Raw genomic sequence first — 24,576 nt, 5'->3', positions numbered from 1 at the left:
GCAAATCTACATAACATGCCTACTTACCCTAAAAAGGTTTCACCTAAGTTGGATGAGTAGTTTACAAGATCACTCGCGGACAAAATTTTCCAAAGAAGAAAAATAATAATAATAATAAGAATAATAATAATAAGAAACAGAGTAAAAACAATATGTTCCCCAACTTCGTTTGGGGAACATAATTAAGGGCATACAGAAACACTATATTGTAATGAGAAAAACAACTGCACTATTTCTGATTTTGTCCATGATGTAAACAGCCCTCAATCTGTACATGTTTCATCAAATGGCTATCTTTCTGTGGCAATTGGTCTCCAAGGATTGATTTTGTGAAGCACATGTTTTGTCTATCACAGCAGTGTCGTACCATCAATTTATTTTTTCTGTTAACTGATTCCATGAGGTCACAGATTCCTTATCAATAAATCATCAGGCAGTCCACTTCAAACACCTTTGAATTTAAAAAATGTACTACATAAAATTTAATTTTATGATCAAATCTGATCATTATGCCCATAGGAAGAGCACAATTAATATATATACTTGCCTATAAGTCAGTCCACCTATAAGTCGGTTGTATTTTTATGCTCGTGGATCGATAGATCCGAGGCGTATATTGTTTTTGTCCTGTCTGTCTGTCTGTTTGTTTGTTTCTTTGTTTGTCTCCAAACTTTAACCTTCGTCATAACTTTTGAACCATGAAAGGTAGAAACTTCATATTTGGTATGCATACTTCACTAATTAGGTGCTTTCAAATGACACAATATTAATGACCTTGTGACCTTGAATGAGACCTATATGCTAAATATAACTTTTCTGTCTGCAAACTTTAACCTTCGCCATAACTTTTGAACCATGAAAGATAGAGACTTCATATTTAGTATGCATACTCCACCAATGAAATTCTTTCAAATGACACCAAAGTCAATGACCTTGTGACCTTGACTGTGACCTATATGCTAAAAATAGCTTTTTCGTACCTTTCACCATAACTTTTGAGCCATAAAAGATAGAGACTTCATATTGGTGTGCATACTCCACTAATCAAGGTCTTTCAAATGACACCAAGCTCAATGACCTTGACTGTTACCTATGCTAGTAAGCTAAAAATAGCTTTTTCGATTTTTGTTGCCGCCGGGCGCATAGTGTTTCACAAACACATCTTGTTTTTGGTAAATTCGGAGAGATTTGTCATTGACCTGCTTATAAGTTGGTACAACTTTTTGCCAGAATCATAACTATTCGTTTGACATTTTAAATCAATGCACTGATGTTTTTAGCTGTTTTTTATGAGCTCGGATCGATAGATCAAGGGTGTATATTGTTTTGTCCTGTCTGTCTGTCTGTCTGTTTGTTTGTTTGTTTGTCCCCAACTTTAACCTTCACCATAACTTTTGAACCATAAAAGATAAAGATTTCATATTTGGTATGCATATTCCACTTATTAAGCTCTTTCAAATGACACCAAGGTCAATGACCTTGGCTGTGGCCTATATGCTAAAAAAAGCTTTTTTCTGCAAACTTTAACCTTCGCCATAACTTTTGAACCATGAAAGATAGAGACTTCATATTTGGTATGCAAACTCCACTAATCAGGTTTTTCTAAATGACACCAATGTCAATGACCTTGTGACCTTGACTGTGACCTTAATGCTAAAAATAGCTTTTTCCGAACTTTGTTGCCGCCGGGCGCATAGTGTTTCACAAACACATCTTGTTCTATTTATAATTTTCGAATTAATGCTGATATCTAATTTTATACCATTAAACAAATATATAATGCACATCTAATTAAGATAAACATAAAACTATTGAAATGAGTAAATACTCTATGTACTTTATGTATAACTTTTAAATGCATAAATGATTATACATATATAGACTTTGTTCTTCAGTAATCGTCAGAAATATGTATGAAATGCTACGTCTTTGTGACTCACCTATAAGTTGGACATAGAGTTTTGGACCAAATTTAACTGCCAAAAAACCAATTTATAGGTGAGTTATAATATAGCTATATGAAATAGCCTTAAAAATCTTTACCATCTTGTTAAAAATGATGCTGTGAGTTGAAGCTTGTAGCCTTGTTAAAACTAAAGGTTTTAACCCCTATGTACGAGGGCTGTTCAATAAATAATGTCCTTGGTGCTCGGAATGAAGCAAAAGATGCTTTTCAATGTTTTAGTCTTAATGATTTAACTTAATAGATATTCTCTTTAAATCAAAACACAAAACACAGGTCTGTAACATTTTTATCCAATTTCTGATTGTTTTTAGAACCCATTTTTGAGTATGACCTTTGTTTAGTATACTGGAATATAAGCCTTCCTGGACCTTTTTCTTCATTTCTGAAAGGTTATTTTTTTCAAGTTTGGAAATAACAAGTAAAAGGATGAAACATATGGCGAATATTGTTGGTGTGGTAAAACATTAACTTTCAGTTTATCCCCAAAACGTCTTTATTCTTCAGGGAGTGTGGGTTAAATGGCTGCTGTCATGAAGACATGTAATGGATTCCTGATTCTGGTTCCTTTCTCTCATAAAACTTTCAAATTTTTTGCAAAAAATTTGCTTTCTAGACTACTTCAGAAATTAAACTGCCTCCTGAATATATATTTGAACAAAAAGACCACTAATATTTAAGAATATGGCATATAAAACTGTCTTTGTTCTCTTGCAATTCTTTGCTCTTTTCAGACCTTTGTATGATTTGGTCAAGTGCATCTTATTGTAAATTTGTTTTGAGGGTTTAAAGCAATGGATTCCAATTTCATTATCTGTTTAAATTTCAGACATACATGAATATGCTACAATTTCTGATTTTTTGAAAAATAATTTTTTAGATATTCTCACACGCTGTTGTTTTCATTTATTTTTCAAAACATAGGATGATCATTTTGTAATTTATTGATTCTTTACCAATTATTACATTTTAAATGCAGTGTCATGAATAGCCCTTGTTTAAAAGCTCCTCACAATGAAGATACGTGTATGAGATGAAAATGGTCACACAAAGTAATATCAATTCATTAAAGATTCAATCATGAGATGAGTAAAGCTCAATGCCATATGATATCTGTTACATTGTATGTCATAAAGTTCAGGACATTAATTATTGAACAGCCCTCATATATGAGAAACCTACATACCAGGTGTATCAAGTTTGAGAGTTTGAACTTCCAGAGATCAAAACCTTGGCAGATCTAATTTATGAACTTTGACATTATCCAAAAAAGACCTCTTGGCTGCAGAAATTTAGCTCTGCAGACTGTTTAGAAAATTCAGAGTGACGCCTTGTATTTTTTTCTTGTCGACCAGAGAGCTACATGTACAATTCTATGGCCAAAATGTTTGCACAGTCTCTAGCCATATCTCTGTAAAGTATGTCATAATGACATTCTACTGTATGTGAAAAAGATAGTAATCTTTTTAGAAGTTTCATTTCCCACAGACCCATAGAATTTGAAACTTCGGAACCATGGGGTTTACATTTTTGTCTTAATAACCTGTATTCAGGGTCCTAATAATTGAATCTTATGCTCATAATCAACTGTCTGGCTGAGTACAATGTTCAACATTTTGGTGTGGAAAAGAGATGACATTTTATATTAAACAATTTATGGTCATGTCTTTTCATGAGCCTTTGGCTCAGGTGAGCTAAAAACACAAATCAGCTCAGTATTGAAAAGTTTACTTGTTGGGGGAGGAGGCTGAGTTTTTCATTACTTGAGAAATTGTCATTCTATCAATAAAGCATACATGTTATATATATTTCTATGTAAAGATTTGATTGCCCATTATGGCCCCACCTTACCCCAGGTGTCATGATATGAACAAACTTGAATTAACTCTGAGGATGTTTCCATATTAATATCACTAATCATAGCTTTGCTGATCTTGAGAAGAAGATTTTATAAAAGATTTTTCCTATGTATACCTATGTAAAACTTTGATCAGCCATTGTAGCTCCACCCTATCCCGAAGGGTCATGATTTGAACAAACTTGAATCTACACTACCTAAGGATTCTTCCAGATGAGTTTTATCTTTCCTGGTCCAATGGTTCTGGAGAAGAAGATTTTCAAAAAAATTTCCTAAATATTCCTATCGAAAAAAACTTTGATCAGCCATTGTGGGTCCGGATTATTTGAACAAACTTGAATCTATAATACCTAAAATCAAAATGCTTCCACATGAGTTTCATCTTTCCAGGGCCAGTGGTTCTGGAGAAGATTTCAAAAGATTTTTCCTATATATTCCTATGTAAACCCTTAATCAGCCATTGTGGCCCGGTCCTACCCCTGGGGGTCATGATTTTGACAAACTTTAATCTACGCTACCTGAGGATGCTTCCATGCACATGAGTTTCATCTTTCCTGGTCAAATGGTTTTGAGAAAAAGATTTTTTAAAGATTTTTCCTATATACTCCTATGTAAAACTCTGATCGGCCATTTTGGCCCCACCCTAGCCCCAGGGGTCATGATTTGAACAAAGGATGAGGTGACTTGCGGCCCCTCGCATATTGACAAAAAATTAAATGTCTAAATTTTACTCAAATTTTTGTATGCAACTAATCACTGATATGTGTACCTTTATAGAATACTATTTTTAACAAAAATAGAAACGTGATTTGAAAGATATAGATCTTAGATTGGGGTAGGGGTATCATGTTTACATTCAATTCCCATTGCATTTTAACCCCGCCCCACTCTTTGAAGCCCTTAAAATATACGAGCGCAGATAGGTACAATTTTCTCCTTTAGCTGGTCACTGTATTTCAATGAAATCTACCTACATGTGAAAGGAGAAAATTGTACCTTACTGCGCTCACATGCTATTTTTTGAAAAATTGTAAAATCTAGTCGCCCTTTCTCATTATAAACAGATCAACGGAACTAGATTTTCTGACGTAAAAATGAATTCATATGCTAATCGAGGCACAGGCGATACTTTCTAACTGACCAATCAGCTAAATGAAATTCGTTACGAGTGAGTACCACAAAAATACTATGGAAACATGCTTGGAATTTTACTGCTTTCCGATATTTTTTATGCATTTGAGTCAATATAAGACACGAATCTACATATGTACCATTTCCGAGACGACAGTAAAATTCATATACAGTTACAAACAATTGATAGAATATACATGGGATACATTAGTTTAAAGTTTTGTAGCGTGTTTGGTGAGCAATTCGCTAGGTCTACACATATTCCCAAGTATCGGTGAATACATGTTTCATGTGCATTTCTTGTCCTAAAAACCATAAATGTTGAAAAATCCATGCATATTATTAAGTATAAACAGCAATGGCTGACCATTATAAAAGTTTGAAATGTAGAAAAGGATAACAGGTAAATTGACCTAAACCACGTGTCTGCGATAAAATGTTAACGTACTATGCCAGCATGTTTTGTTGTTCTGTCATCGGATTGGACAATGACTAAATGCGAAATAATAACAATAACCATATAAGGTCTTCTCGGACACGCATATCCCTCTATTGTTCTAAGACCCGCCCATTTTCTTGCCATAAAAGAAAATATTCGCACAAACCTGGCCGAATTTAGCTGTGATAGGGTCTAAAAAATCAAAGATAATGCAGTATTACTTATAGTTAAAATGTGTCTGAACTATTGAAACTATTCAAAAGACGTCGTTTTTATTCACTCATGTTTGAAAAATATCAACATCGTTGTAGATTAAATATAAATCGTCGTGGAAAAAGGGGCCCCAGATAGCAGTTATGTCACATCATCCTTTGAATCTACACTACCTGAGGATGCTTCCACATGAGTTATACCTTTCCTGGCCCAGTGGTTCTGGAGTAGAAGATTAAAAAAAAAATCCTATATATTGCTGTGTAAAACCTTGATCAGCCATTGTGACCCCACCCTACCCCCGGGGGTCATGATTTGAATAAACTTGATTCTACACTACCTGAGGATGCTTCCACATGAGTTTCATCTTTCCTGGCCAAATGGTTCAAGAGAAGAAGAATTTTAAAAGATGCCATTAATTTTTCATTAATTCATAATTATCTCCCCTAGGAAGAGGGCTTGGCCCTTCATTTGAACAAACTTGAATCCCCTTCACTCAAGGATACTCTGTATTAAGTTTGGTTGAAATTGGCCCAGTGGTTCTTGAGAAGAAGATGAAAATGTAAAAAGTAAACGATGACAAAGACAAGAGCAACAATGACAACGAACGGACAAATTTGATCAGAAAAGCTCACTTGAGCCTTCAGCTCAGGTGAGTTAAAAATAATATAAAAGAATGAAGTAACATGAATTCTTTGTACCCACTATAGAGGGTATTGATACTTTTTTTCCTTCACAGACTTGGAGATAAATGACGGTATAAATTCATACAGTTAGGAAGCTATCATTTTTCCCACCCACTATATTTCCATGACAGACATTTTATAACTCTATTTAATGCAATGGATAAGATTTGATCATGTAAATAAATTCCATACTTGACAAGACTAGTTTAATGTTCTATAAGAAAATGGCAATTTGACTGTGACAGCTAATGGTTAGCATGAAAAAGATATTCTTGATCAGAGCATCTAAAATACACAGAGAATGTGTAAGTTTTAAGCTTAGTATCATGAATCATTAATGATATATTCTATTAATGTAAAACCTTATAAAATCTGTAAGAGTATCTTAAGACATACTTCCAGAAACTCCAGAAATTTTTGTGAGCTGTATTACTTTCAGTCTGTAGGTCAGATGTATTTTCCCCCTTTCCTTTCCTTACATGTACTCTGTTAACCCTTACTACAGGCACCGTACATGAAGCAAATATGTTGATTACAAGAGGTCCAGGGGCCACATCACTCACCTGAGCAATTGGCTCGGTAAAAGCAAAACTTAGTTCAGTATTGAAAAGTTTAAATATATTACAGCAAGAGGCCCATGGGCCTTATAGGTCACCTGAGCATCATGCAATAACTTTCAAATGATTGAAGTTGGTTCATGTTTTACGCTAGATGCTATGGAATTCACAATTTTGAAGGAGGCACCATTGCTAATCATAATTATACACTTTGTAATTGCTTAGTTTGGTTACTCAATACCCATAGGCAGGGTAGGTGAACAAAAAATGCATTTCAACTAATCAGTAATATTCAGCAATAATCAGAAGTGCCCCTACCACACATGAACCCCTGATTCTAGGTCCACACATTGCACAGTTTTTGAAAAGGCACACTTTCTTTTCAAAAATGTTTGATTAATACCAAGGAGCAGATTTCAAACAATTCATTTTTAGTATATAAGTAGAGCCCCCCACCCCCCCCCTCTATGGTACCCCTGACCCAGGGGTCTTGAATTTCACAATTCTGAAAGAAGAGCCCTTGCTCATCATAACTATATAAGTAGTTTATCTGCTTATTACCCAGGAGCAGAGATGAAGATTTTCAAAAATGTAATGCATTTTCACTATATAATCATTATAGAGCTCTGCCCAACACCAGAACCCCTGACCCTGAGGCCATGAAATTCGAAATTTTGGTAGAGGCACTCTTGCTCATCATAACTATGTACTTAGATAGTTTATTTAATACCTAGGAGCAGAGAAATGCATTTTCAATAATCAATAGAGCTCTGCCCTAACACCAGACCCCCTGACCCCGGGGCCATGAAATTCACAATTTTAGAAGAGGCACTCTTGATCATCATAACTATGTACTTAGTTTATTTATTACCCAGAAGCAGAGAAGATTTTAAAAGAATAAATGCATTTTCACTATATAATTAATAGAGCCCTGCCGTAACAAAATAACCCCTGACCCTGGGGCCATGAATTTCATAGTTTTGGTACAAGACTCAATGCTCATTACATTCACGTCAACAATTTGACTGCTTGATGTACAGAAGTAAAGAAAAAGATTTTTAAAGACTGCAATAATTTTAGTGGTTTTGGCCCCACCCCTCAGGCCCCAGGGGTGCTGGGACCATAAAATTCACAATTTTTGTTGGGGGGTGGGGGCTCTACTTGTTTCCCTTCACACATATATGCTTTATATCAAATTTGGTTGAAATTGGTTCAGTGATTTCAGAGAAGAAGCTGAAAATGTTCAAATGTTAACACACAACACACCATGCACGAAGATGGACAAAAATAGACAGCAATAAGTCACCTGAGTGACTCAGGTGACCTAAAAATGGGTTCTGAGGAGAGGAGGGGTATTTAAATAAACTTAAATCTGCCTTAAGATAGGATACTTTGTGGCAAGTTTGGTTGAAAATGGCCCAGTGGTCCTTGAGAAGAAGATGAAAATGTGAAAAGTTTACGACCACAAAATAACAGCAACAACAGACAACGGACAAATTTTGATCAGAAAAGCTCACTTGAGCCTCAGCTCAGGTGAGTAAACAAACCCCTGAAAAATGCCAAAAAATCATCCAATTATGATGAAGATACCAGGTACACACCTCCATATGGTGAATAATAAGTGTACAAATTTTCAAACAAATCCTTTCAATAGTTTCTGAGAAACGGTCCAGACAAAATCTCGTCAACAAACAGATGGACAAGCTGATTCCAATATAACCCCCAAAACTTCGTTTGTGGGGGTATAAAAAGCATTAAAATTGATGTACAATTAACAGAGTTATTGGGTTAAAACCCCAGTTCACATCGGAGCGATTTTCTGAATCGAGCAGTTTCAAACCTTTGGCCACTGTGACGTCACTACATCATCTGGCCTTTTAGAATGCTAAGAAGACTCTGGAAGTTATTCAAATGTTTTTTAGAGGCGATTGAGAAATTAGAAACAACATATTCCTTACAACAGATTCCTTATTTTTTGCAAGTACTTATCATCGCAAATGGGCTATCCAACGTCAAATAGTGAGAATAATAATTCACAAATGGTTGATTTATCCAGGGATTTTACACAGATTTCAGCACAACAAAAATAAAGGTGACTAATTTTATTTCGTATGTGGTGCCTCTCGCAAAATAAACGCGATAATTTAATCCATTCTACAGTGTAGCTTCCTACCTCGTATCCTGATGTGTACCTAGACACCTCACGCAGCAGTACCTGGCTCCACACTGTACACACGTGTAATTAGAGGGAAAAGTTAGACTATTAAGGTAAATACAAACTGTATATTGTAAATCTCTACACTACCGGTATTTGCAACTGAAAATACTTAGTACAGTACCCAATTCCAATATATATATTTACTTGTTTTCTATGAAAAAGAAAAAAATTGATTTAAGACTTAAAATAAAAGTTACCATACAACATTAGAAAAGCTTCTTGATTTTTTTCAAAGAAAAATTCAAACAAAATATCCTTCATATTGTTAACAATATGTCTGGACAAGTAAAAACTGTAAAAATATTCACTGTAATTTAATTCAAAATTAACTATGTCATTCACTAAATTTCTATCTTTCAAAACTGACTTAGATGCATTATTTTTCATTGAATATTTGTCATAATATCAAGCATCAAACATGCCTAAACTTAATTAAAAGAGAACTCCATGTAAAAAAAAAAAATTCACATGAATTTCATGTCCCTTTTTAATGTGAAATTCATGTGAATGAAATGTATACATTCTCGTAAAATACTGTAGATCACTTAATTTTTGCTACACCTTATTTCGCGAGATAGTCATTGACTCTTTATTAGCGAGACAAAATTTTCACGAATTGTGGTCATTGCTCTATATAATCTTAAGGGATTCTATTATATGCGAGAAGGAAATTTTCGTGAGTATACCGTCTTGTGTAATTACGCGAAAATAAAGTTCTCGCGAATAAAAAGTTATTTACAGTACCTTATTGTTTTAATTTGGTACTGATTCTGAAGCTTTAAGTATTTAAGGTTCATTGATACTCGGATAAGAGAAATAACTCTTAATTTATGACATAAATGTTTATTATTCCTTTACAGATTTGCCAAGTTCAAGTTTTTTTGGTCCAATTTTACCCCACAAGCTATGCTATAATTGATTGTATTTTACTTATAATACACATTTCTTATGGAAAATCATTAAGGTTCAATCAACTTTTGATACAAGTCAGCAGAGGGTTTATGAATTTTTAACCCTAATACATAAGACAGATGAATATGAAAGGATATCCACAAACGGCACAGAACTTTCTGTCGGGGAATCGCGAGGGGGGAACTCCTGCCGTGTTGTAATTAGGGGAATCTTTGTTCAACATGTGCTGAAATGATAAAATCATAAAGATAACAAAATTAAATATCAGACATTGCTTAAAAATATCAGTTCTACAAGAAATATAAAATGAATTAAAATATCGTGAAATAATTTTAATTTGTGGGGGTCAATGTTTATGGGCAAGCAAAATTTTACTTGTTAGTGGGGAAGTTATGTTGTGCATAACGCCTTTATACATTTAATGAATCAACAGGTTTACAAAAAAAACATATTAATAAACATACTTGGACATGAACCAATGAAATCCACAAACATTGATCCCTCATGAGTAATGATAATTCCATAGTATTTTATTCTCTCAAAATTTGGACTGAAGTGTTTTTTATTAAAATTATTTTCTATTTATAACAAATGATTAATCAAAACAATATATACATGAAATAGCAAATTTCCTAGCAAAAAAATTCCAACTTGAAGAGAATTTTGTAAACTCTTTTGAAATTACCTCCTCTTCAAGTAATGCAGCAAAACTTTTCTTGTACCGAAATTTGAAGTTGTCTGCTTTACTTTTACGCTTTTTCTTTCCTGTTGGTGCTAGAGATATGAAAAAATAATTTAGACAAGTAGAAAACATGTTGAACAAGGAAAATGACTGTATCCTTTTTCTAGATAGGATACTTATTCTACTGAAAAACACATACATGTTGTACATTTCCCCTCTCTCTCTCTCTCTCAATCTGTCTCTCTCTCTGAGACTCTTCCTCATGTTTCTCTCATAAAAATTTTTACAGAAAATGTATATATTCCACTCAGGTGTTTTACTAAAACAATATGTCAGATTCTTCCTGCATGAGTTAAATTATCAATTTCTCAAAAGTATCCTTGGTGGATTACAGACCTCATCATGAATGGTTTGACATTTTTGGTGTCGCTTGGTTACCTGGTGATTCCATGGACTCCTCAAACTTGGGAGCCTTTTTACTCATTTTCAGGTCAGCGTGAGGGTCGTCCTGGAAATTATCCTGTTCCAGGGCCTCTAATGCTTTCCTCTGTCTTCTCCTGCGGGCCGCGTCATCCAGCACTCTCTTCTGTTGGAGGTCCTTAATTCTACCTGTTGTACAAAATATGTTGGATGAATTTAATAATAATGTGAAATTCATCTTGCAGCTACTCCTTCAGGCCCTTGCATCGAACTTATAAAGGTAACCTATTAACCTAATAAACCCATTGAAAGTTTTATTTAGTCAATGTCCTAACAAAGCTCGTGCAAGCAGTCCGGCATTCTAAAACAGTAAAAGCAAAGTAATGTCATGTTTACTTGCAATGTATACGCTATGGCTTGTTAGTTTCAACTGCAAAGATGTGCCTTTGTCAGGTTGAAAATAGAGATATTGCCAATGATCCAGCTTAAATTTGATGAAAAACAGATACAAACACAAACTAGTAAACTAATTGTTCAGAGAACAATGAGACGTCAGGTCTTTCCATCTTTTTAAGTGGTCCCGTGTCCTTTGGGTTGAAAAAAAAAAAAAAAAAAATTCCAAATAAAATGTGCCTCCCGCCGGATTCGAACTCGGGACCTTCAGATTGACAGGCGAAATGAAAGCACATGGATTTAAACAAAAATAGACACACGTGCGTTTTAAAATAGTACAGAAACACGTGTATTTATTTGTTTGTGATGGAACATAGAGAAGAATAATGAATAGTTCTGAGAAACACGATTGGTGTATAATGGAAATGCCAAATTCCTATTAAAAAAAATCATTTGAGTTTGTTTATACTTTGAATAGATTGAGTTAATCATACAGAGCTTATGATACATTCGAACTTCCGTGTCGGCAATGTGTTTACTATTTATGAAAATATAGGCGCGTTGGTTTTGACAGATATGGTGAACTCATAGGTAAGATTAAATAATCATCTGTATTTGGATTGTATTAATAGTTATCAGCATAAATTAAACTTGAAACATGCATTTCATGAAGAAAACTGTGTCACTGAGAGCGTGGAAATTTATTGGAGAGGAAAATTCGCTTTAAATTTTTTTTTTTTTTGTTTTGTTTTGTTTTTTAGGTCTTTCCACCTTTCTGTGGAAAGACCTCTTGAAATGCTTATGTTTGTTATTATTATTCTTTTTCCGCCGGACTTTTGAAACCACAAGACTTATCGAAAAACTTTATACTTCATGATACTGGATATCAAAAGTTATTCCGAAAAACGACCCAACGTATTTGTACTTTGACCCCTTACGCAGTTATTGCCCCTTTTGTCGTAAAGCTTGTTATCGCTACTCCTCAGAAACCGTAAACCGTAGAGATATAAAACCTTTACCATTGTCTTCAACTAATTTAGGAGACTTTTCAATCTATTCATTGTGAAAGTTTTCTTTGACCCCTTCAATGAGTAACTGCCCCTGAAAGTTTATAAAGTTTACAAAAAATTAAAAATTTTCTAAACGAAAAGTCGTAGAGACATGAAACCAACTGCATAACATTCAATGACATTTTGCCTTCAAATTCATTTCAAGGTCAAAGGTCAAGGTCATTCCAAATCTGAGAAATAAATTTCTCTTAATAGCTCTTATGTCCTTAAACATATACGATCTATCTTATGTCTTTGATATGTACTTTTGAAACTCTTTAGAAGATATAAATCTTGGCCCCTAAGATTGACCCTTTGAAAAGTTGTTGCCCCTTGTGCTAAAAACCCTTGTTATCGCTACTCCTCTGAAACCGTAAACCGTAAAGGTATGAAACCTTCACCAATGGCTTTGCCAAATTATGGGGACTCTTCAATCTATTCATTGCGAAAGCATTCGGTGACCCCTTCAATGAGTTATTGCCCCTGAAACTTTTTAAATATTACAAATAATCAAAAATTTTCAAAACGACAAGTCATAGAGACATGGGACCAACTGCATTAGATTCAGTGACCTTTGACCTTCAAATTTATGCAAAGATCAAAGGTCAAGGTCATTCAAAAATTGAGAAATCAAGCTCTTTTTATATCTCTTTTGTCTTTTAACATATGCAATCAGTCTTTGCATTTTTAATATGTTCTCTTAAATCTATTTCAAAGATTTCATTCTTGTCCCTGAAGATTGACCCTATTGAAAGTTATTGCCCCTTATGCGAAAAACCTTGTTATCGCTACTACTTCAAAACCGTAGAACGTAGAGACACCAAACCTTCTCTAATGTGTTAAGGGTCTTTAGGCCTAACTACATTGTAAAAATGCAAAAGGATCTGATGACCCCTTATGTGAGTTATTGCCCTTTAACTTCTTTGTACTTAATATAAAACCTTATAACTTGAAAACTATAAGTGGTAAAAGCATGGGGTCAATTGCATTGTGCCCTTGATCTTTGACCTTGAAAAATTTTTAAGGTCAAAGGTCAAGGTCATTTCAATTTTTTTAAATTCTAATTTTTTCTATCGGTTAAGACAGTTTTGGTTTTTTTATTCATGGAATTTAATATTAAGGAGTCAAATAAACAAAATTGAAAACATCAAAGAAGGTGGAAAGACCTCTTATTGTTCTGTGAACAATAAGTCTCCTAGTTGTTTTTGTTTTTTTTTTGTTTTTTTGATTTATTCGATTGATATTAAATCTAAATCAAATTGAAATAAATTTGAGTTAGGATCAAGATCAAAGATCAAGGGTCAAGATCATTTCACCCCCCCCCCCCCCAAAAAAAAGTTCATAAGCAATCTGGATACTTTTCCAATAACCTTGACCTTTGACCTTGACCTTATCCTCAAGGTCAAAGGTCGAAAGATCTCATGCATTGTCCACATGTCTTTACGACTTGTCGTTAAGAAGTTTTCAGTTCTTCGTAAACATGAGAAACTGTCAGTGTCAAAAACTGCTTAAAATGGTTTACGAATTCTTTCGCACTTATGGAATGAAAAGTGTACTAAATTAGTCGCAGACATTGTTGAAGGTTTCGTACCTCTACGGTTTATGGTTTCGGAGGAGTAGCGATAACAAGGGTTTACACTGAAAGAGGCACTAACTTTTAGGGGGTTCAATCTTAGGGGACAAGACTGAAATCTTTAAAATGGTTTTAAGAGTACATATCAAAGATGCAAAGATGTTAAGAATTTGGTGAAGAACAAAAGAGTTATTAAAAGAGCTTAATTTTTCATACTTTGAATGACCTTGACCTTTGACCTTGACCTAAATTTCAAGGTCAAGGGTCAATGAACCTTTTGCAGTTGGTCCCATGTCTCTATGACTTGTGGTTTACGAAAAGATCTCGACATTCATAAACATCGCAAACATTCAGGGGCAATAATTCATAAAAGGAGTTTACGAATTCTTTCGAAAAGACAGATTGAAGCATCTACTAAATTAGTCGTAGACATTAATAAAGGTTTTGTGACTCTACGTCTTATGGTTTCGGAGAAGTAGCGATAACAAACATTTATTGCGAAAGGGGTCATAACTCCTTGAGACGTCAAAGTTCATATACGCAGGGTCAACTGCGAAAATCATTTACGAAGTACATCTTTTTGGTCTATAAATCTTTTCGATAAATCTTTAAACTCAAAAACATGCGGCGGAAAAATAATAAAAAAAAGAAAAAAGAATAATAAACAGAAGAATATCAATAGGTCTTTCCACAGAAAGGTGGAAAGACCTAATAATATGTATTCAATATTAAATATTTTGTTTGACATTTTACTGGTGGTATAAATATAGCCAGTGGGTTTTTAGGTTCAAATTTTACAAGATTCTAATTACTTAAAGAAAATTAAATTCATCTACTATTTTATAACTCATAATCTATAAAAATAATATTTTACACCTCAAGAAAAGCATTTCTCTTTTACGACTTTCGAATTTCCTCGAGGGATTGAGTTTTAAATCTTGATTTTCATAGGATATACTAATTTTATTGCATTGTTTTACTTGGTTATTAACTTAAATCACACATTATTCATTACAGAATATTTTTTGAGAGACACTGATGAGTTAAGTTTAGAAAAATCGTAAAATACTTACTTGATTCTTTTTTCTCCATTTTACATAAATTTGGTTCTCTTCTGTTTTGATTGGAGAACCAGTTTTTCGGGTCTCTCTTTGGTATAGTCTCCCTCTTATTTCGGACCCTATAACATTTTTAAATGTAATTTGTTGCTAAAATTTAATTATTGATATTAGATATCCCTCTATATTTTTTACCTACCACCAATTGAGCATGTTTGACAGCATAAAACAAAATTGACAATCATGACAACTGGGGAAAAGGGCGGACCGAAATACATGGATGTAAAAGTTACCCGACAACCGATCCATAAAAATGAAAGTAGAATCGTGTACTCACAGGTATTTTTTTGCTTTATGTTTTGTAATGAAGTTTTTCTGTATTTTTATAAACCTTTTTGGCATCGTTGCATATTGTACAATATCATTGTTTTATGGACAATCAGTGGGAGGCGAAAATTTATAATGACATTGACCGAGCTGTCGCTAGAAATGCATGCTTCACTTCAGCTGTGCTTTACATTTGGCACCATGAATAAACATGGTTTAGTTGTTAGCAGCTGTTAGCTAAAACATTTGAATAAGTTAACTGGAATTTTTTTTATTTTACAAACGTTGATCTTGTTGATATCATTGCATTTTGAATTTTAATGAACTTAAAGTTCTCAAGCCTTGAGTCAAGGAATCTTGTTTTTTAATCATCACAAAAGTCAATAGATCATGATAAAAGACAGAAAAGGTACATATAACTTGAGTCACTTTATGTTTTTTATGCTTTCCCGTATTTCTAATTTTAGCAGAAGATCAGGCAACCTCTGAAAAAAAAAACCCAAATGGTATGAGGAGGAAGAGTAAACATCAGACATGGAGTTGACGTTCTTTGTGGTGGAGATTCTGCAGTCCCTGGTACTGTTTGGGACACTCTCGGCGGGTTTCCTGGTGTTATTATTCCTAATGCTGGATGACTGTAAACACACCGTGGTAACTGTAGTCATTGTCACAACTGGTCTTGTACACGAACTGTACTGCGCCTCTGTGTTAGGGTACTTCAAGCGTTTGATGCAGATCGAGAGTCTTCGACCCAAGGATGATGGATGCCGTGACTTTTATGTTCCAACGTTAATTGCCAACGCTATATTTTTTACCATCATTACAAAATATGTCATCTCCACTGGAACCTTAATACCTTATAAAAAGCTCATCAAAAGGGCTGTGATTTTACATTCCCTGTTATCTGTTTCTCTTCTTATATGGCAAAATCCTGAAAAATCTCTGCAACAGACGGCATCTATGAACTTGACAACTGATGTACAAGTTTATTTTACTGTATGTAGGAATGACGTAGTTAGAAATTGTTTATACACGCTGATGGAATATGCTGTGTTTTATCTTCCAATTGCATTGTTGTATTTATGGATTGCTGCAATAAATGCTACCAATGACACAGGTAAGATGGAATGGACGAGCAATGAGAGATATTACTTTTAAACAAAGTTTTTAGGTTCATCAGTACATACTTTAATGCTAATGATTTTCCAAAAGAGTTATAATTTTTGGTTAATTTAATTAAGTTGAAAGTTCTGTAAAGAAATAATACATGTACATGTATAGGTGTTTTGTTGTAAAGTCATCGTTCTTGCCAGAGGTCTATGGACCTTGCACTGAGTTTAAGTTGATAAAATTGCCATAAAAAAATTAAATCATCTTCAGCTATGATTTATTTCAAGCTTTGCTCAGCAGTAAACTTGATTTATGCTTAAATTTCATTTTCTCCAATATGGGTCAAAAACATCCATATGGAATGCATAGGGATTGTTTCCCTTACAATACAACCTTCAAAAACAAGTATTTTATACATGTATGTATTGAAAAGAATTTGTTTTCTTTTTCAGGAATCTCATTTTGGAACATAAACATTCTAAAATCCTGTGCTAATTCCAACTCATTCTGCAATCGCTGCCATAAAATGAATTACGCTGTACAGATAGTTCTGTTTTACATGGGTGTTGGGATCCTGGTGGCGCGTCCTGTACAGCTGATGTACGGATTTATTCACAATGAGGCTGTAATTGACGTGATTCCAAGCCTCACTAATACGGTTGTCTACTCCTTCCTGTCTCTGGAATACCTAACAGACTTTTCCCATATCAAACATAGTAGAAATTCAAACTGAAGTATATTCCTAGACATGATTTGGCATATGATATTATTAACATCATAATTATGTTACCTGCTGTTGCTGAGTTATTGGATTTACAGTGATGTACTGCTTTTTATTTCAAGATTTTAATATACATATATGTTACATATGTAAAACAATAAATATTTTAATTTTTTAAAAATGTTGTCATAAATAATTAAAAGTTTTACACATCAGTATTATGCATTTGTCAGATATCTGTGAAATGTCAAATGCTGTCTTCTTTTATAGATCTGCTCTTTGTGAGGGGATGTTCCACTTTGTGGTGCTCTTGGTTGTTCTCCATCTGAACCTCCCCATGATATGTTATGAACAGGTCAATTTGATGAACCTCCCCATGATATGTTATGAACAAGTCAATTTGATGAACCTCTCCATGATATGTTATGAACAAGTCCATTTGATGAACCTCCCCATGATATGTTATGAACAAGTCAATTTGATGAACCTCCCCGTGACATGTTATGAACAAGTCAATTTGATGAACCTCTCCATGATATGTTATGAACAAGTCAATTTGATGAACCTCTCCATGATATGTTATGAACAAGTCAATTTGATGAACCTCCCCATGATATGTTATGAACAGGTCAATTTGATGAACCTCCCCATGATATGTTATGAACAAGTCAATTTGATGAACCTCTCCATGATATGTTATGAACAAGTCAATTTGATGAACCTCCCCATGATATGTTATGAACAAGTCAATTTGATGAACCTCCCCATGATATGTTATGAACAACTCAATTTGATGAACCTCTCCATGATATGTTATGAACAAGTCAATTTGATGAACCTCCCCATGATATGTTATGAACAAGTCAATTTGATGAACCTCCCCATGATATTATGAACAGGTCAATTTGATGAACCTCCCCAAGATATGTTATGAACAAGTCAATTTGATGAACCTTCCCGTGATATGTTATGAACAAGTCAATTTGATGAACCTCCCCAAGATATGTTATGAACAAGTCAATTTGATGAACCTCCCCAAGATATGTTATGAACAAGTCAATTTGATGAACCTCCCCATGACATGTTATGAACAAGTCAATTTGATGAACCTCCCCATGATATGTTATGAACAAGTCAATTTGATGAACCTCCCTAAGCATAGGCGTAGTCACAGGGGGGCAGCGGGGGCACTAGCCCCCCCACTTTCAGATCTGGGGGGGCAAGAGTATGTCTGTGCCCCCCCACTTTTTAATGAAGAACAGCTATTTTTCCCCAACATTACCTTTACTATAGGAAATATTCATTGAGTGGATCCCCCCCCCCCCCTCACTTTTTGACACTTGTATAGTTATAGTTATATGGAAGAATTGTGGAAATAAATTGGATTTGAAAGTAACTTGCCTTTGAAAAAGTTGGCCACAAACCCCCCCCCCCCCCCTCCCCCCGAAATAGGATTTTCGAGTTTAAGTTTTTTTTTTTTTTTTTTTTTTGCTTTCTTTGCATTATATTTTTTGTACGATTTTTTTGTTGTTGAAAATTTACTTTGAGCCTTTTTTTTTTTTTTTTTTTTTTTTTTCAATCATTTATTCAATAATGTACAACATAACAGTGAGGTAAAACTTCCGCAGAAGCCCTCTGGTAATACTTCACCAGGGGTGCCAGGAGCTCCCTGGATCAATATAATATTATTTAATATATTTCCAATATATTTGAACACAGAATTTTTCACATTATGTTAATATATAATTATTGACTACATTTTCATACATATACATAAGTATCTCAAAGAAAATTTTTACCATTTATATATATAAAAACAAAGTATTCCTTTAGCATCAATAGAAGCATGACCCTTGTTGCAGTGGAGTGTGTAAAAAAAAATAAAATAAAGAAGAAGAAAGTCTATATCAATCTCACTGTAACTAGTATTTAGGGCCAGGTCACCCTAAAATACTGGTCTTTTTTATGTTTTACATCTTAAAAACAGGATCAATATGCAGAGTTTTGTGATAATAAAATTAGATTATAAAAACACATCAGAATGAATGAATTTTACAAAGACATGAAAATTTTTTCCTCACATACATAATTTTAATCATATTTTAAACATAATGTTTCCAGAACCATGAAAAATAACATAGCAAAAAACAAATTGTGTCTTATAGTGGATTTAAAATTTGAATACATGTAATGTATATATGGTTTATCACGGGAGCATATACTAGTATTAGAATCACAAGGAATTTTGAAATACATGATTAATTTTCTCTTTGAAATTTGTCAAATCATGTGATTGTAAAAGTGAAAAATTCGATTTCATTTCATTTTTGAAAGCGTTTTTAATGCTGAAGTCAGTTATTTTTAAATTCTCATATTTAATTTTATTTCTTGTTTTCCATATGACCCATTTATAAATACATATTAAAATGTTAACAACGTTTCTTTGGGTTTGTGGTCCCTTCAAGTAGCCCAATGTTATTGTTTGTTGGTTAATTTGTAAAGTTCCATTTAGTTGCAGCACATTTTCAATTATATCTTCTAGTAATTTAAGTGTTGTTTTAACTTTTGTGCAATGGAAAAAGAGGTGTTGTTGATTTTCTTTATGATTTTTACATAGGTTGCATAAACCATTGGATAGTCCGATTTTACATAATTTATCTTCAGTATACAATATATTATGCACGCATTTCCATTGGAATTCTTGAATTTTATTTTTAACTTTCATTTTTGAAATACTGTCCCAAACTAAGTTCCACTGTATGTTATTTTGGTAAATATTTTCCCATTTTTCTTGACATTTTGGAATTATTGTCTTGTTTAATATTTTTTCTATGCTCTTTAACTTGATATCTTCAAAGGTTTCCACTTTATTAGTATCTCTTTTTATAAGTAAATTATTATTCAATTTATAAGGGAGTTTTGTTTCGCTATTTGATACTGAGCTGTTTCTTTTCAGTATTGGATAAAACAGTTTAGGAATGGCTGATTTTATTTTACTATATTCAAATATCCAACATCTTTTGTCTACTAATTTATTAAAAATGGTGTCGTTATATTTAAAACAATTTTCCGCATCATTCCAAATGTCTTTAATTTTTAATAAACCACTTTTGATAAATGATTCCACATATAGGCTTTTCCCTTGGTATTGTATAAGTTTATTACCAAAGAGTGAGAGGTTAAGTATTTCCTCTCGATTCTCTGGCACAAATTTTGACTGAAATTCGCTGTATGCGATGAGTGCTTTCTTATAAAAACTAGACATGTTATTTAAGGAAATAGAAGATAAATCTGAACAAGTGCATAAGAAATATTCTTGACTTGAATGCATATCTTTAATCTGTAACCAGTATTTACCAATAGCATTCCATGTTTCTAATTTTGAATGTATGATTTTATAAATTGTTTTTATTTGTTTACTTTTTATAAAATTAAATAAATTTATCATGTTCATTCCTCCTTCGTTCTTGCTTAAGCAGCACACGTTTCTGTCAATTTTATTTAATTTATTATCCCAAATAAAAGACCAGACAATGTCATATATTTGTTTTGCATATATATCAGGTATTCCCCTCATTTCGATTTCATAGCCAATACTTGGAATTATCAAATTTTTTATTATCAAAGTTTTCCCTTTGAATGTAAGGTTCCTAGTTTCCAGACATGCAAGCTGTTCTTTATTTTTTCTATTTTTTCCAACCATATTGCATTAGTATCAATACCATATCCATGATTTACCCCCAAAGTTTTTATATTAGTTTTTATCCACTGTATCTTTTTAAATTTTGGTGTTTTACCTTTTGATTTGCCTATAAACAGGCCCTTTGTTTTCGAGAAATTGATTTTTGCCCCAGATGCTTTTTCATATATTTCTAACACATTGAAGGAATGTATTATAGATTCTTCGTCCTTATTAAAAAGTTGTGTATCGTCTGCGAACATATTTATTTTACATTCTATTTTTTTATCGTTATTAGGAATTAAAATACCCTTTATCTGCGGATTTTGTCTAATAGCACAGGCCATAGGCTCTATTTGAAGAACATATAGCAATGGAGCAATAGGGCAACCTTGTCTTGCCGATCTTGAAATTGAAAAGTATTTAGATACAAATCCATTAGTTTTAATGCATGTTTTTGATTTAATAAGAAGCATTTTTATCCAATCGCAATATTTTTTACCAAAGTTAAATCTTTTTAATGTTGCTTCTACCCAACCCCATTCAATTCTATCGAACGCTTTTTGTTGATCTAGAAATATAATTGCTCCTTCTAAATCTTCATTATCAGCATAATCAATAATATCTTGAATCAGTCTATTTGCATCACTTATGTTTCTGCCTTTAACAAATCCTTTTTGGTCTGGATGAATTAATTTCGGTAGAACTTTTTTTAATCTCTCGGCGAGTATTTTAGCTATAATTTTATAATCATTGTTCAACATTGTTAAAGGCCTCCAATTTTTTATATCTTCTCTTTCATTCCCTTTATGTATTAATGAAATGACTCCTTTTGTTTGCGAGTCACAAAGTGTGGCCTTATGAAAAATGTGTTTTATAACTTTTGAAAATTCATTTTTAATTATATCCCAGTATATCTGATAAAAAGTTGATAAAATCCCATCTTCACCGGGAGATTTATTTGGCTTTAATGACATCACTGCTAAATATATTTCTTGATCGCTTATATCACCATCGAGCATGTTAACATCACAATCGTCTAATTTACATTGTACTTCCGCTAATAATAGTTCCCCACTTTCACTATCCCAACCTTCCGTATTTAATAATTTGTAATAAAAATTAATTTGCTCTTCGATGATTGAATCAATGTCAGTTTTGTAGGCACCATTTTCTGTTTTTATTCTATTCCACAATTTTTTCTCTCCATTACTCTTTTCTAATTGAAAGAAGTATTTCGAAGGAGCTTCTCCTTCTTTAAACCATCTACATTTTGATCGTATTATTGCCGCTTCTGTCTTATCTATATAAATTTCTTTTATTTTTTGCTCAAGGTCATTTTGATACTTTTTATTTGTCATAGGATTGTTTTTAATCTCTTCTAATTCTTTTTCTAATTTCTCTAGTTTTTGTTTATTAACATTTAATTTTTTTGACATCTCAATACACAACGTTTTTATCTTATATTTAGTTAAATCCCACCAGTATAGAATGTCCTGACAGTTAACTAAGCTTTTCTTGTAATTTTCCCAGAATTCAACAAATGTTTTTCGGAAGTCGTCGTTTGTTAATGTTTTATGATTCATTGTCCATAACCCTGGGCCTCTTTGGATATTATCTAACTGTAGTTTTAATGTTATCAAATCGTGATCGCTAAATGGGAAATGGACAATAGCACAATTGTTTATTTTGTGTAGTATATTTTCACTTGTAAGGAAATAATCTATTCTTGATTTTGAATTGCCCCTATGAAATGTGTAACATCGTTTGTCCGGGTTTCGTTCTCGCCAGATATCCTGCAATTCACATCGTTTAATTAAATCATTAAGTTCTGATACTGCAATATCTTTTCGTAGGGGCACGGGATGCCTATCAAGCTGTTTGTTTTGAGTGCAGTTAAAGTCACCGCATATAATTTTATGATGAGATAATTCATCAAATTTTAGTGAGTTAAAATACTGCTTTCTATCAACTCCGTTATTCGGTGTGTAAATACACTTAATGTCTACTGTAAAGTCATTATTTTTTATGCTAACAGTTATATCCCTTCCTTCTCTGTCAGAAATAGTTTTTGTGATTTTAAATTCGGGCTTTTTTATCATGAACAACACCCCCACACCCCGTGATTCGCTAGACCAATTATTCCAAATAGAGTTTGACCCTTTAAATGTTTTCCATTCATTTTCCCACTTTTGTGTTTCTTTATCTGTCCCATGTGTTTCTTGCGTTTACTCAACCATGAAAAAATACACATTCTCTTTTTCTTATCTCGTAGCCCGTTAACATTAATAGAGGCTATATGTAGAGTCATTTTAAGTGATAGAGCAATCTAAATATACCACAAAATATGAATGAAAAAAAAAATATGTACAATATATATACAAGTAGTAATTATGTACATAGTGACCAATCTATCTAACAAAAGTCATATTGATCAGCTCTGTTACTTAGAGTTTACATTTTTTGTATTTTGCCCTGTTTTTCGGTGGAAGCTGGGGTATTTGAACTTAGCTTCCGTTTTGTAATGCTAGGGGTTCGAGGAGGACCGTTCGCGGAGCAATTGTAATTGCAGAAAATATCAGCAATTTTCTCGGCGCCTTCGCTACTGACATGCACACCGCTGGGGTCATTGCTGTCATACAGTGCTCTAGTAGCAAGCCCTTGGTCATTTATGAATGAGCTGCATACGTCGATCACTGATAATAATTTATTTTTTTCACACAATTTTTCAAGGAATTTATTCACATGCCAAGTGTTGTCGTTCATTTTTTTAATCGCGGCGCTTTTTCCTTTCCTGGGTATGACTGTGCATACTGCAATTCGAGCTTCGGGAAAAGTTTCTTGAATCTTGCTAAGACCCGTCATAACATTGCCCGTTAAATCACCGATTTCGTCTTGACATCTGGTAACATCATTTGTTCCTAAGTGAACGATTATATTTTCCGGAGTAGTTTCGTCCAATTTTTTCTTAGCGTATTCCAGTAATTGTGTCACGTTTTCGTAGGATGACCCAGAGACCGAGGCGTTTAAAATATTTGGCGGAAGCTTCTTAATGCGCTTGCAGTTCGACGCCCCCAGAATAACGGTATTGATCTGCTGATCGTCATGCGTGTCCGCTTCCGTACTGTCAGTTTCGCTTCGTTGGTCATCGTCGTTTAAAGCCTCTCTGCCTTCATTGATATCTGCGGCATATTTACCATACTTTTGTACCATTTTTTCCGAAAGTAACTCGCAGTTGTCCTTGCTATGACCCTCTTCTTTACAATATCTACATACAGGTTCATTTTCACAGTCTTTGGCTAAATGACCTTGTTTGTTACAATTATAGCAAATTGTTTTGTTTGTGGGTTTGTGTAGGCATTTGTACGAGGGGTGATCAGATTTTCCGCAATATGGACATTGCGTGCGATTATTATCCGCAAAGATTCTGACTTCGTGATCTCCAAACTTTGTTCTGTTTGGTAGAGTAGGTGCACAGTTTAATATTTGCAAGTAACGTGTGCCGTTTTCAATGGACGTATTTTTAATAGTGCCATGCTTGATGCTGCCTGCAACTACCTGACCATACTGCATCATATTTGTAGTTATGA

At 33.6% G+C, this 24,576-nt stretch overlaps 2 protein-coding genes across 2 annotated transcripts; one reads left to right on the top strand and one right to left on the bottom strand.

Moving 5' to 3' along the window:
- Positions 1 to 429: 429 nt before the first annotated feature.
- On the bottom strand, positions 430 to 15,192 carry LOC134241016 (zinc finger HIT domain-containing protein 1-like). Its single transcript, XM_062723109.1, has 6 exons — positions 15,165 to 15,192; positions 11,095 to 11,265; positions 10,660 to 10,748; positions 10,111 to 10,200; positions 9,018 to 9,097; positions 430 to 451 (listed from the first exon to the last, which is right to left on the bottom strand). The coding sequence occupies exons 1-6, from the start codon at positions 15,181 to 15,183 to the stop codon at positions 430 to 432; spliced, it is 471 nt and encodes a 156-aa protein (XP_062579093.1). The 5' UTR covers positions 15,184 to 15,192.
- A 769-nt stretch (positions 15,193 to 15,961) lies between these two features.
- LOC134241014 (uncharacterized) lies at positions 15,962 to 17,328 on the top strand. Its single transcript, XM_062723107.1, has 2 exons — positions 15,962 to 16,593; positions 17,039 to 17,328. Exons 1-2 carry the CDS (start codon positions 16,011 to 16,013, stop codon positions 17,317 to 17,319), a joined length of 864 nt encoding a protein of 287 aa, XP_062579091.1. The 5' UTR covers positions 15,962 to 16,010; the 3' UTR covers positions 17,320 to 17,328.
- Positions 17,329 to 24,576: the final 7,248 nt, after the last annotated feature.

The sequence above is a fragment of the Saccostrea cucullata genome, unplaced genomic scaffold (genome assembly GCF_032062105.1).
Source record: "Saccostrea cucullata isolate Sc308-1 unplaced genomic scaffold, CSIRO_AGI_Scuc_v1 ctg5180, whole genome shotgun sequence".
NCBI classification, from domain to species: Eukaryota; Metazoa; Mollusca; class Bivalvia; order Ostreida; family Ostreidae; genus Saccostrea; species Saccostrea cuccullata.
The sequence above is the reverse complement of the archived record's forward strand: the minus strand, read 5'-3'. Positions and strand labels throughout refer to the sequence as shown.

What these genes read in the sequence shown, in the direction of transcription:
- LOC134241016 (XM_062723109.1), bottom strand. An exon ending in GGAGTCCATGGAATCACCAG is followed by an intron (nt 10,749 to 11,094) that starts GTAACCAAGCGA and finishes TCATATCTCTAG; the next exon opens with CACCAACAGGAAAGAAAAAG. An exon ending in AGTTCTGTGCCGTTTGTGGA is followed by an intron (nt 9,098 to 10,110) that starts TATCCTTTCATA and finishes AATAGTCTAACT; the next exon opens with TTTCCCTCTAATTACACGTG.
- LOC134241014 (XM_062723107.1), top strand. Translation starts at nt 16,011, where the DNA reads ATGGAGTTGACGTTCTTTGTGGTGGAGATTCTGCAGTCCCTGGTACTG. An exon ending in AAATGCTACCAATGACACAG is followed by an intron (nt 16,594 to 17,038) that starts GTAAGATGGAAT and finishes TTTCTTTTTCAG; the next exon opens with GAATCTCATTTTGGAACATA.